At 40.3% G+C, this 13,308-nt stretch overlaps 1 protein-coding gene across 1 annotated transcript; it reads right to left on the reverse strand.

Annotated features, from left to right (window-relative positions):
• Window positions 1–1,023: 1,023 nt before the first annotated feature.
• sel1l (SEL1L adaptor subunit of ERAD E3 ubiquitin ligase) lies at window positions 1,024–11,287 on the reverse strand. Its single transcript, XM_054618150.1, has 21 exons — window positions 10,787–11,287; window positions 10,596–10,633; window positions 9,484–9,679; window positions 7,035–7,202; window positions 6,686–6,791; window positions 6,117–6,279; window positions 5,941–5,994; window positions 5,777–5,836; window positions 5,602–5,683; window positions 5,312–5,466; window positions 4,741–4,797; window positions 4,581–4,649; window positions 4,108–4,185; window positions 3,791–3,853; window positions 3,474–3,561; window positions 3,079–3,227; window positions 2,790–2,955; window positions 2,580–2,654; window positions 2,271–2,443; window positions 1,986–2,114; window positions 1,024–1,813 (listed from the first exon to the last, which is right to left on the reverse strand). Exons 1-21 carry the CDS (start codon window positions 10,890–10,892, stop codon window positions 1,532–1,534), a joined length of 2,457 nt encoding a protein of 818 aa, XP_054474125.1. The 5' UTR covers window positions 10,893–11,287; the 3' UTR covers window positions 1,024–1,531.
• Window positions 11,288–13,308: the final 2,021 nt, after the last annotated feature.

Here is a 13,308-nt window from a genome sequence, read left to right on the forward strand (position 1 = left end):
CTTTGGAGAAAAAAAAAAAAAAAAAATGCATGTGTAAAGAAAGAAATAAGAAGGAAGTTTCGAATTTAGTTTTGATAAATACTGTGTGGCCTGACCGTGGTTTCATTTCTCAAATGTAGGTCCCTCTTAGCTGAAAAGTGTAGGCAGAGCTCCAACTTGGACTTTTGGTGAGGGGGTGGAAATTCTCACAACAGCTGAAGTTGTATAACCAGACAGACACACACACACACCCACCCACAGACACACAAAAACTCATCCATTTCCTGTAATGTAGAAACAATCCAGAGTTTGAGTTCGCTGTTATATTTAAGGCTGCTCCAATTTCTGCCTCGGCTAACTCGAGGCTAAAAAGACAGGCGGCTGTGGGATTAGAGGAACTATAGAGCTACCGACCACTAGAATGAAATCACAGCCTGTTGATGGAAACACATCACACCAACAAACGTCTTCAAAAACTGTTCTGTGTGTCCTTTCACTGGACTGTATACATTTTACGTATCAGTTTTTCCTTAGATTTGTTTCAGTTTTAAAAGCCTGTTATCTCTGATTTCACTTTGCTTGGAGAGTAAAAGAAGCGTCTGTATGATTTTTTTGAAAATCAATGTGCATCAAGGATGAGGATTCTTTGACAGCGTAGTGACTTTGACATCAGCAGCTTCTCATCCTTTGTGTCTGCCATGTTGAAAACATAAACAATGTGTGAGCTCAAAACTAAATTAACAGCTTTTCTATTAATCAAAGTAAACTGCTTAACAGGTTTCTTGTTCTCATACTATTGACACGACATGACTTGAGTACAATTTAGCACTGTTACTAATGTTGAAAGAACACGAATCAATCTTTCTCAGTGAATTGCAGGTATGAAAAAAGTACCGACTCATCATACGGACCAAACAAGTAACTAATTAATGCAAAAAATAATGTAAAATTTGTTCAGTCAAATCTCTGAAAAAGAGCGCCTAAAATTAAAGTCAAAAATGAGAGAAAACATGCAAAAAAAAAGACTTTTTTCTTTTTACCAAATAGCAAATAGAATTATTTGAATTCACGTGTTCCTAAATTAGGATTGAGGCCAAGTGTGATGTTCTCAAAAAAGGGAAAGTGAGAAGAAACTAATGCACATTTTAAATTCCAACTATGTTGATTAGTCTGCCTTTAATCTGAAAACCACATGGTTTTTTTTTTTTTTTTTTTTTTTTTTCATGGTGTGGACACTTGAGCTTCTGGCAGTATCCTGAGTCACAGACTAGCAAGTCCCAAGTCTGTGTTATCCTCTCAACGCTCTGTTCTGTAAGCATTGTTCATAAACCCCCACTGTCTCTCTTCAGCACAGGACCAGCATATTTTAAATGGAGAAAGGGAGTTGTGAGACTGCACAGTTCTGCAGCCATCTTAGTCTTCTTTTAGCATGTGGAGTGAGAGGTACTCAGACTGGCAGGTATCCAGCTACTAAGCACCGGCTGCTCCACGGGGCGGGCTGGCAGAGCCTCCTGTCCGTCTTTCACTGCCCTCGCTCCGTCTGGCTTTCTTCTCACTGCTGCTGCTCCTCCTCCTCCTCCTCTTGGGCCGGGCCCTGGGCTTGTGTTTCTTCCTGGCCCTGGGGCTCGGCCTCGGCTGGCGACTGTTCCTGAGGAGGTCTAGGTGGGGGCGCTGGAGCAGGGATAGGTGGCCGAGGGGGAACTATGATCTGGTGCTGGCGCTGCCGGTACGCGATGACTGTTCCCAGCAGCAGGGCGATGACGGTCATGAGGTAGAGGTCCCACTCCGGGCCGAGAAGCTGGTCCAGGTCCACCTGAGTGATCAGCTCCTTTAACTGAGAGGAGCCAAAAGGGCAAATGGGGAGACGGCAGAGGACAAAGACACAAATTATTCATTTCAGTTCCCTCTGATGAAGTAGCTTTTACCTCGGTTGAATTACAATTCTTTCTATTTCAAAGCCAACTTGTCACAAGTCCAGCTTGAGAAATGTAAGATGATGTACTCACATTAAGATCCTGCAGGTACTGCAGAGTATAAACCAGGCCCAGCTTGCACAGGGCCAAGAAAACTGGAACCTGGGCATCGGGACTGGCTTCAGCGGCCATGTCGTAGAAACGCTTGGCTAGATGAATGTCCTGCAGAACAACATGAGACATTTCTGAATCACTAATGAGTCCAAAGACTACATTAACTGCACTCTGCATTCTTAAATCAATGCGACTAAGTGGATATGAGTGAAGCCTTAAAAGCAAGCTGATGTTTAAGAGTCACCAGTGTGACTCTGTGCCAACCTGTTTGATGCCCAGGCCTTTCTCATGCATGTAACCCAGGTTAAACATGGCCTGGGCACTGTGCTGCTGCTCCGATGCCAGTCTGTAGTGGATCACAGCTGTCTCATAGTCCACATCTGTCCCGTAGCCGTAGAAGTGGTAGTCCCCTAGTTTTATCCTTGCAACAGTGTAACCTGGGAGTGATAATTATATGCATCAACTCAGTTTCAACAGCAAAATTCAATCACTTTTCTTTATTCAAACCAATCAAACATGGATTCCTGATTAAAATAAGGAAATGGTTGAGGAGCAGAAAGTGTGTGGACTCACCTTGTGCTGCAGCTCTTGACCAGTGGAGCAAAGCACGAGGGTAGGTCTCATTCTCAGTGAAGATCCTTGCTCCTTCTGTTTGTTACAATCCACACAAATAAAACAGTCAAAGGTCAGGATGTTACTTCTCCCAAAAGTGGTGTTTTGTCAATACCTTTGGGAATGATGTGCATTTTCACTTAATGACACTAATGCTACGGTTCCTCTTACTCTGGTCCAGGACGAAGGCCACGTTGCTCTGGGCAACCTCGTAGCCCTGCTCAGCCAGCAGCAGATACTGGACCAGCGCAGCATCAGACTCGCCCTCCTTAAAGCTGGCGTAGGCCGTCATGAGACGCTCCGACCAGCGGCCACGTTCACACACGTTCTTGAAAAGCTGCAACGTAGATAGAGACACACGTTGTGACTCACCGTAAACCGGGTCTACTGTATGCGACAGGGGTACACAGTGATGTCACAACCAAAAGAGAATAGATCTGCAGAGAACCGAGCGCCTCACCTCAACAGCAGTGTGGCAGGAGCGCATCACACCAGTACCAGTAGCGTGCATCTGGGCCAAGTTGTAAAAGGCCAGGATGTGGCCCGCTTGTGAGGCCAGGTTGAAAAATTTGAGTGCCTGCTTGTAATCACGCTTTACACCGATGCCATCTGGAGGGACGAAAGGGAAGAAGAGAAAGAAAAACGGTCAATAAAATGGAGAAAAGACGGATTCTAGTCTAGAGAAGCCAAAATAATGTGAAGAGTAAGAGAGACTGCGGGTTAAAGAAACAGATTATTTGAATCTTCAGATATTTAACAGACAGACAACAAGGAAAATGGAAAAAACTCTGGCGGGAGGCCATGATACATTGTGTACCACAAACACACACACCATGCTCAGGTCTAAACACTCACTGTAATACATGGTGCCCAGCTGGAGTTGTCCGTCCACCCAGCCCTGCTCTGCTGCCTTCTGGAAGTATTTCAGTGCCAGCTCGTAGTTCTGAAGACACAAAAAACAAACAAGTTTCAAACGGCTGCCCTGATTTCAGCACGAGGGACACTCAGGTATCTTGCTATCAACCTCATATACCAAACACTTTTTTTAACATTATTCCTATTGGCAAAATATTTAGCTGCCACAGAGTAAGCTGGAAATGAAAAATCTGAGAATGTATCTTTAACTTAGACATGATTTAAAAAAAAGATTGTAGTATGTAAAGGTTTCTTACCACTGGGACACCTCTCCCATATAAGTAGGCCATGCCCAGGCCGCTCTGTCCCACTGGATTACCCTGGATTAAAAAAGCAACACATAAATGAAACGGACTCCATTAAAGCAACTAATGATTTTAAATGATAGCTGAATAATACACATCAGCTAAGAGGTAAAAGTGTGTAGAGTAACAGCTGTTCCTCTTCAGAGGCATTAGTAAAGATACTTTCTCTTAAAGAATACCTGAAATGATAAATACTCATGCAAACACTAAAACTAAATTTCCCAGTTCAGATAGAAATAACAGAAATGAGGCTACAGCTTCGTTCTTACCAAGTCGGAGGCCTTCTTGAAGTACTGCAGGGCTGTGTCGTTGTTCTGAGGGAGATACTCGCTGCCTTCTGAGTACATCTAAAAAGGACAGAGGGAGAGACATTTCTTAGAAATCAAAAACTTGATGCACCGCCTAAAATATAAATGCACTGCACAGCCCTCGGTTATAACAGTGATGCCAAATTATTGGCCTTATTTATTTTGGATTCCATTTATAACAGCTCTCAGCTCTCCAACTCGCTGACTGCTTCTCACAAGTTCTCACACAGTACGGGCAACATATTTATAATGTTTACAAATAGAGAAGTGAAACAGATGGGTAAAAATAACTGATTCCAAGGGACAATGTCCAGCAAGCTTGTCAGTGTAAACAGAAGAACGAGCTGTAATAAAACTGACTGATGTTTCAAACAAATAAATCAGTTTCCACCGGCTAATAGAGAGACAAAGGTCACCACAGGCGTCTCACCCACCTTGCCGAGGAAAGCCATAGCGTGTGTGTTCCCGGCATTTGCAGCCTGGGTGAAGTAGTCATACGCCCTCTGTTGGAAAGGAGAATAATAAATACATTTAAATGGTGCAAATAAAAGAGAAAAATACTTAAAAATCAATATTTGGAAAAAGGAAAGTCACCTGATGGTTCTGTTCTACTCCACGTCCTCCATGCAGGTGGAGCTGACCTAATCCCACCTAACAGCAAAAACAAAGAAACGTTTTCACTTCAGTGACACATAATTAGTATTATCAATTATTATGTTATAATATAGTATTGGATAATTAAAAATGAAAATTACATTTCAGATCGATACTTGTCTCGTTTGCCTCAAACTATGTAAATGTAGATATTTGCATACAAAAACTGTGAAACTCGGCAGAACATATTCTGTAACCAAGTCACAATTACCAGTGAAATTTGAATATACAAAATAGATTTGACTCACTCTCAGTCACATAAGGCTGCTCCATGTGGTCTGTTTGCATTGCACTGTGTTAGTTTTTATTATAACAATTTATATACTGAAGTTCTAATAAATTCCTACAGATTTGTATTATATTTTTTTTCTAAAGCGGTCCCTGATATGATTAATACATTTAATTAAGCTAAATGTATGGTATTGGAAAGTAATATCATCTCATGCTATCATATACAAACATAGTTGCTGCATTGATCAAGGAACACTTATTGATGATGACATTAGTTTACCTGAGCTTGAACATCTCCTTTCTCAGCCAGAAACTGGTAGTACTGGATCAAGTCCTCCTCCAGCATCCCACTGGTAGATCCCGGGTTCTCCACCTCATCCAGCAGCCTGATCCTCTGCACCGCTGAGCCCCCCGTCAGGGACACATCACTGGCCACTGGAGGTGGTGGCAGAGAGAAGGGTGGAGAAAAAGCAGAAGGAAGAGAAGAGAGTTTTGATCAGTTTATTTGTCCAACAACAACCAGATAATTCACACTTGAATATTATATTAAAATATGCAGTAAATGCTCACCCTGGTTTGCCACCAGTCTGTAGTGTGTTAAAGCTGACTCGCAGCTCTGGGGAACGCCCACACCTCCCCAGTATCTGTATCCCTGATGAAACAATAAGAAGAAATGTCATGTTTTTTTAATGCACATTAAGAAAATAACGTGACTGCGCATTGCTAAACCGACAAATCAACTCACCAGGATCATATGAGCAATTAAGTTTCCACCCAGTGCGCCAAAGGTGTAGTAAACCAGGGCCTGTTAAACAGAGCATGCAGGTAAGATGAGAACAATTGGGGGAAAAAGAGACAGACATGACATAATCTTATTTTCTTCAGTCTATCAGAATATTAAAAAAGTACCTTAGCCTGACTTGAGTTTACTCCAAGTCCTGCTGCGTACAGAAAGCCAAGAGCCTGTGAAAACAGTAATCGAAGCAAGCACAGTGTTACACAACTGATTCTCCAATGATCAGCTTATTTGATAAAACTTTAACTTTGCTCAAGTGACACATTAACATTTTGGATGAGCTCTTTACCGTCTGAGCTTTAGGCGAGCCCTCAATGGCAAGCTTCTCAAACATGTCTTTGGCCTTGGTCACGTTCTGGTTCATGTAGTCTCCGAACAGCATGGCGTACGCCACCTTCTCCATGGCTTTCTGGTGGCCTTTCTCTGCTACTTTCAGCAGCTTTTCGTACAATCTGAAAGTGTGGTTGGATAAAGAAAGGTGCAGTGAGTGAAGGCAGTTTAAAACAGGCGTAAATAAATATGATGTGTACATAACAAACAGTACTGAGATGACAACGAGAGCAAATAAGGATGTGCTAATCTAAGTCATGTGGTAATAAAGCACACATTAAACTGTTATAGCCATACTAAAACTACATTTACAGATCATGTTGACTGCTTGGTAAATGACAAGCTTTAGGCCACATAATAGGATGACATTTATTATTATTTTTTTAGCCTGAACAAAATGATAGCATTTTTGTCAAAGCATAATTTGTTAGAAAAGAAAAATGCATCTTAAAAAAAATACTCTGTACTAGACAGACAAAAGCAGGTTGATGAATAATCAATGGAATAAATCAGAAGGAAGAAACTCACTCTTTCTTCTGGGTCCTCCTGTTGGTGGCATTGAGCATCCGCAGGACAGTCTGATACTGCTCCTCATCCTCCTCGGCCTGCAGTCGCTGCTGTGCCTGCTCCTCCGCTACGGGAAAGAGAGGAGAAGCCAATGAGAACATATAGATGAAAAAAAAAAAAAAAGGTTAAAAAACCTTTGGCAGCAGAGGAGGCATTCTGGAAATGAAATGTGATGCCCTCTCATGGTGGTGAATAATGATAACAGAACAAATTCTGTCACATTTTATCTGTATTTAAGCTTCAAAACAGGACACTAAAAGGTAGTTATAAATTTGTCACATTTGCTTTGACAGCCAAGTTGAAGACTTACTCTCACAGAAACCCCACTTCTTCTCCCGATCATAGTCATAGATCGTGGCGCACCAGAGTCGTCCATCCCCCCGTCCATCAGTGGTACAGTCCGAGTACTCCTTCCCCTGGAAGAGGAAGGGGAAGATGCAGGGCTCTCCATGGGCTGTACCTCCATTCACCACTGGAACTGTATAAAAAATATATATAAATTTATAATAGATAATATACAAAAAAAACAATAAAAATAAAGAAAAAAATAACTGAATATGGTATGATAACATAAAAATGCATATGCAATATGTAGCATATAAATAGCACGAATACATAGGGAGCAGGTCCTCTTCACAGAGTCTGACATGTTGTACCACCATGTTTCTACAGTAGCCCAGAGCGGACAAACCAAACACTGGCTTTAGCAAGAGCCTTTTGCGTTTTCAAACTACATAAAGGCCACCGTAGTATTCCACCATGCTTGTAATACTGCTGTTTACGTAGGCTGCTGTATGCAAAACCGTGGTACAGTCACTCGCTGTGAGACTTCCTTTGCTCCTAACATGGTGTTATTATGGCAAGGGTGGACCAACAGTATTACTGTGGTTTTGCAGTCAATGACAGTCTTGGAAAGGAAGGAGTGAGCGGAGAAGTATTCAGCTGGATGCAATCAATAACCACCAAATCCTCACACTGTACCTTTAAGGGTATTAAGACTGTTGGGCCAATATATAGCTACAATAATGCTGACTTACAAACATTTAGACCAACTGATGTGATGGTTTTCTTATCAGTAATGTAAGGATGGTAATGACCCTGCCTCATGCTCAAAACATGCCACCTCCTTCAAAACATACAGAAGCCAATATGTTTAGATCATTAGCCTGTGTGCATCACCTGACGGCTACTGCACCTCACAGCTCACATGAGAGAAGAATCTGAATTAAACCCCAACTTGTAAAGACGGCCAATATGTTTGGAAAAAATCAAGTCCTCCAACTGTGTGAAATGTAAAGTAATTCAGTATAACATTTTGTGCAGATCTTAAATAGGATTACTCCAAAAAAAGATTTTCCAATCTAATCCTGGCAAATGTTGGCATGGTTTTGGGAGCAGACGTTCTTTGTTACATCTGTTGTGGTAATGCCCAGAAGCACACATTTTTGGGTCTAAGGTAGTTTCAGTTATGATGACACGCTGCATGCAAATTCCCCAGTATGTCTTCTGTTATGTTTGCCGGACCAGAAATTTGAAGCGGTTCACTCATTTCCTACAAACCATCTTTGCAGGCTGGGATGCCTCTCCGCAAAAAGAATAATCTTGACAATCTGAAAAGCGTGCAAACCATCCTGCTTTGGAGAGGTAACTGATTGGAGGACTATCCAGATCTGTTTAAGATGGGAGAGCAGCAGCCTTTCTTAAAAGCTTTGATATCATTTGTAGATTATCATCATAAAAATCTAAAGAGGAGAATAAAAAAAACATAAGAAATATGTTACCATGTCTATTGTGATGTCTTTTTTTTCTGTTAAACAACACTGTTAATTCTGTTCATACTTGTGCAAGACGGCAGCAAGATTACAAACAATCCCTAAGTAAAATGATGCAACTGGCTGCAAGAGGAGCCACAGGTGCAGAAGCTGTTGATTTCTCATGGGGTTTAACCGTTTATCCAATGTGGCGCTGCCATGAAACCACACACATCTTTGCTCAGAGTCAGCAAAACTGAAAACAGGTTAACGTGTCAAGACTCAACAAAGCTCACAAAATAAAAAAAGGACAGTTTTCATTCTCAAAAACAGATGTGACTTAAGACAAAGTGAAAACCTCAGGGAATCATGGAGTCAGTAAAGCCACTGACAGACTATTAGTGCTACAGGCCGGCGACTTCAGCCCTGAGTGCTTATATAAGCCTCAACCTCAAATCTCACTTCATTACAAGGTCATAATCTGATACCCAGTGGCTCACCAACCCTTCTTAACACAGCCATGTGAAGCCTTACAGGATAAACAACGGATATAACCAGCTATCATTCATCATAATCATATTTTAGGGGTGTCCTAGTGAGTGTCCATGTGCAACTGCATGCTGGAGGAGCCACAGTGCTTTTAGCTATTTCCACCATTGCATCCATTTCTGGCTTTGATTGGACCACCACTCTGCTCTAAAGTCAGTGTGCTACCAGAAAGTGTGCCAGCTCATGATCTTTGTCCCACACGGACATTTGAAGACACATACATAACCCAAGACAACAAATTATGGCCAGAAAAAAGCAAAGCGCGTGTTCTGTATTTAAAACAAAGAAGCTCAAAAGTCAATTTATAAGAATCAATACATTAAAATACAACAATGAGACATGTTTAAGGATTTCAAGTACCTGAGAGCATACTCAAAGTTAACCAACTAACCAGTTATCATGCTTTTCTTTGTTAGTGTTAACAGCTCACTGCTTGAGCTAGAATTTGAGTCACCGTACCCTCTTTAGGTTTCTCTTCGACTGGAGGAGGCTGCTCAGGCAGGTCCTCCTTCTCCTCCCCCTCCAGTAGATCCACAGGTGACTGTTTCTCCTCCTCTGGCTGGGAGACTTCCTGACCAGAGGTCACCGAGGCACCGGCCGCAATTTCTGTCGCCAAGCGGACGTCTTCCTCTTCAGCGTCTGGATCGTGGTAGGACTGGAGGGACGAGCGAGAAGTTGTTGTAAAGGAATGGATAAAAGTGAGGAATCACTTTGCATATTAAAAACAGGGGATGAACACAATTGCATAAGTAAGAAAAGCAAACTGGTGATATAGATTATTTGTAAACTTGACAGAGATTTCTATCTCCTACAAGTCAAGTCAAGAAAATACTCTTTATATAGCCCAATTCAACAAATCACAAATTTGTCACAGATTTTTTAGGTGTCGTCTTGCAACAAGGTTGTCTGCTCACTTTTTCTTTATAGCATTAGAAAAAAAAAGTACAACAGAACAGAATAGGAGCTTTTTGTTTAAATAGAATTGCAAAAGGCAAAAGGTATGGACGGCTTAAGAGAGATTTCTATCTACTACAAGTCAAGTTATATTATTTAAATAGCCCATTCAACAAATCACACACTTGTCTGAAGTGGCTTTAAGATTGTTTTTTATGGGTCATCTTGCAACAAGGTTGTCTTCTCACTTCTTCTTCACTGCATTAGAAAAGTACAACAGAAAATAAGCTTTTAGTTTGGTAGCAGATGACACCCAAAGTTTAGATAGTGGTCTGCTTCCCTTCACACCTACAGTACCAGTCAAAAGTTTGGACACACCTTCTCATGCAATGGTTTTTCTTTATTATTATTTTATTTTTTCTACATTGTAGATTAATATTGAAGACATCCAAACTATGAAGGAACACATATGGAATTATGTGGTAAACAAACAAATGCTCAACAAACCAGAATATGTTTTATATTTTAGATTCTTCAAAGTAGTTTAACTTGAAGGTGTGTCAAAACTTTTGACTGGTACTGTAAATTATATATTCTAAACAGAAATCAAGTCACATTCATCTTCAGGGTTCTCTGTGTTTAATCAAACACCAATATCAGATGTCTTCACTGCTTACCTTCAGCTCTGGTCCGTCATCCCCCTGTTGCTCTTCATCTGTAAAGTATTAACACAGCAGGAGTAAACACAGAGTAAACACAGAGTAAACTTGAGATGCAAAAGCTGCTCTCTAAATATAAACAGCTGCTTGCAACAGAGACTCAGACACTTATGTGCATGCAGATATTATAGATATATAACCATACTTACCAGCTGATACTGCTTTGACGAAGACTATCAGCAGAATGGTCAACAAATAAACAGATCTTGCATTTTTAAAACCCCTTTTAAAGCCCATTGTTGTTGCTGTGGACATGCTAACACTGTGCTAGCTGTAGCTGCTGCTCTTTCTATCAGCACACATTCAGTCACACTTTGATATGCAGCATAAATAAACTCCAAACGGCACCGTGTTGCTTTCTTAATGACAGCCTGGTTTGATTTGGAGCTACAGCTGCTGTGAAACAAGCTAGCTAGCAGATCTCCAGCGCTAAGCTACGCTAGCTTAGCTAACAAGCTAGGCTCACACAGACACGCTAACGAGCAACCAAGTAGCGCGATATTTACAAAAACACGCAACTCCTCGGTGTCAAAAATGGTGGCCGAGTACCTCTCTATGTACTCCTAAATATGAGAGTTTAACAGCGACTGGCAGAGAGCTTTCGCCTTTGAATGATATGAAACAGATACTACTTAGCTTCCCATGTTAAGCCCCCCTACTACTGAGCGACACTTCCTGTTCTGGCCGCTCGACCAATCACGTCGCGGTTAGTTTGACAGCAGCCAATGAGCGCGTCGCATAGATGTGTCAGCCAATCAGGTGCGTACACAATTATGTTTCTCGCTGATGGGTTTGCCCCCTTCTTATGTACAGTCAATGGTTCGTCCACGACACCATAACACACGATATGAAGACTATCATCATATGGAGGGCAAGTTAGTAATATAGATCTAGAATTATATAAGTTAAACTATTTATATAGACTAAAAAATATATATGGTAGCTTTATATAAAATGTGTATGACATGTGTCATAACAGTAAGCCCAATAATTAGATAGATATATTCCTTTATTGATCCCCATGGGGGGGAATTCGGGTGTTGCAGCAGCTCAACTACAGAGAAACAGATAATAAAAAAAATAAAACATATTATACAATAAAAATAAGAAATAAATTTTAAATTTTAAATTTTAAATTTTAAATTTTAAATTTTAAATTTTAAATTTTAAATTTTAAAATTTAAAAAAAAAATAAAAAATAAAATGTACAGTATATCCACATGGTGGTCTCTGCTGTTGTTGTACAGTCTGATGGCAGTGGGCACAAATGAGCGTCTGAAGCGCTCTTTCTACAATAACATAACATTTCTTTCTACAATCAACACTTGAAATGATGAAGGCCCTTGCAATTGGTGTTTCATTTTTTACCTCTTTACTTAAGATTTCATTAAACTTGTTTTTTTTTCTTTTTACAAAAAGTACCAAAACACTGGCAACAAGGAAGATCTTGGGTAGATAATAATGAGAAGCGCTCGGATTGTCCATGATGGCTCTGAGTTTGGCCTTCATCCTCCTCTCACCCACTGACTCCAGACTGACCACAGAGCTTGCTTTCCTCACCAGCTGAATTTGTTATGCAGTCAATGCTGCACAACTGTCACTTATCTCCATGACACCAAGCGGTTGTTATTATGCAAACACCCTATGAGAGCTTCAAGGAAATAAAAAAAGCAGCAAAATACTAGGTTGTTTGTAAACCATCAGGCTCTGAACAGTTTGAGGTTTGGTATGAGACTGACAAATCTAACGGATAACAATTGTAAAAGTATTATAAAAGTATTAAAAAATATATATTTTATGTCTCATATTCAGTTATGTGATTTTAATTATGGTATACTGTCACTATATTCAATGCAAGCTGTGGGAAGGCTTTATAAGTTGTTGTAACCGATGGATGTATAATAGAAGTATATCTACATAACTTTACTGCAGAAATATACAACTCTTTTTACTAACATAAATAACCACAGACTTGATAGCCTTGTATTTCTCGAGCTTAGTCAAAATGTTTGAGAATAAAACAGATAAGATACTATTACAAAGATTTAATGCCAACACAAGTAGCCTATTATAAAATGTACGAGTATAGATTTACTTATATATCTGTTAAAATGGCAGACTACAAAAGTATCTATTTGTTTCATGGAAGGCCCTGTATCAAGTAAAGAATAACATACCTAAATTGTGTATTTTTAAATATATATAGTTATTGTCCTTTTTCTGATTGGCTGTAATATTGTCCTGTTGCCGTCTGGTTTCAGCATGAATAATATTTTACACAATTTAATGCAAAACACTAACGACCACTGCAGTCAGGATAGACTTCGAGTGCTTCGACAAGAACAGCGGACTATGCTCTGTTAAATCTGATGTCTGTCTCTGACCCATAGTCAACCAGTGCACTATGGCTCAGGGTCTTTAAGCCCCACTAAAACCATTAGCACTCTGACCATTCGACTTACTGGGGCCATTAATTCTCACAGGAAATTATCAGGGCTGTCATTTATCTTATGAAGAGAAGGGAGTTACTGTTAGGAGATCTGTGCATATAACGGTGGAGATTATTGAGTATGACAAAGTAATGACCAAATTAAAAAACACACACATACACTCAATATTGCACTCTTTTAGGTCCTTTGCAGACATAAGCACTCGTACCAGCAGACACGGT

This window comes from Anoplopoma fimbria, chromosome 18, assembly GCF_027596085.1.
Source record: "Anoplopoma fimbria isolate UVic2021 breed Golden Eagle Sablefish chromosome 18, Afim_UVic_2022, whole genome shotgun sequence".
Lineage (NCBI taxonomy): Eukaryota > Metazoa > Chordata > Actinopteri > Perciformes > Anoplopomatidae > Anoplopoma > Anoplopoma fimbria.

Bases quoted from the DNA above. Each gene is read 5' to 3' on its own strand.
- sel1l (XM_054618150.1), bottom strand. From the start codon at position 10,892: ATGTCCACAGCAACAACAATGGGCTTTAAAAGGGGTTTTAAAAATGCA. The intron at 2,956-3,078 runs GTGAGGCGCTCG...TCTACGTTGCAG, and splicing joins CCTGCCACACTGCTGTTGAG to CTTTTCAAGAACGTGTGTGA. The intron at 2,655-2,789 runs GTAAGAGGAACC...TGTAACAAACAG, and splicing joins GGCCTTCGTCCTGGACCAGA to AAGGAGCAAGGATCTTCACT.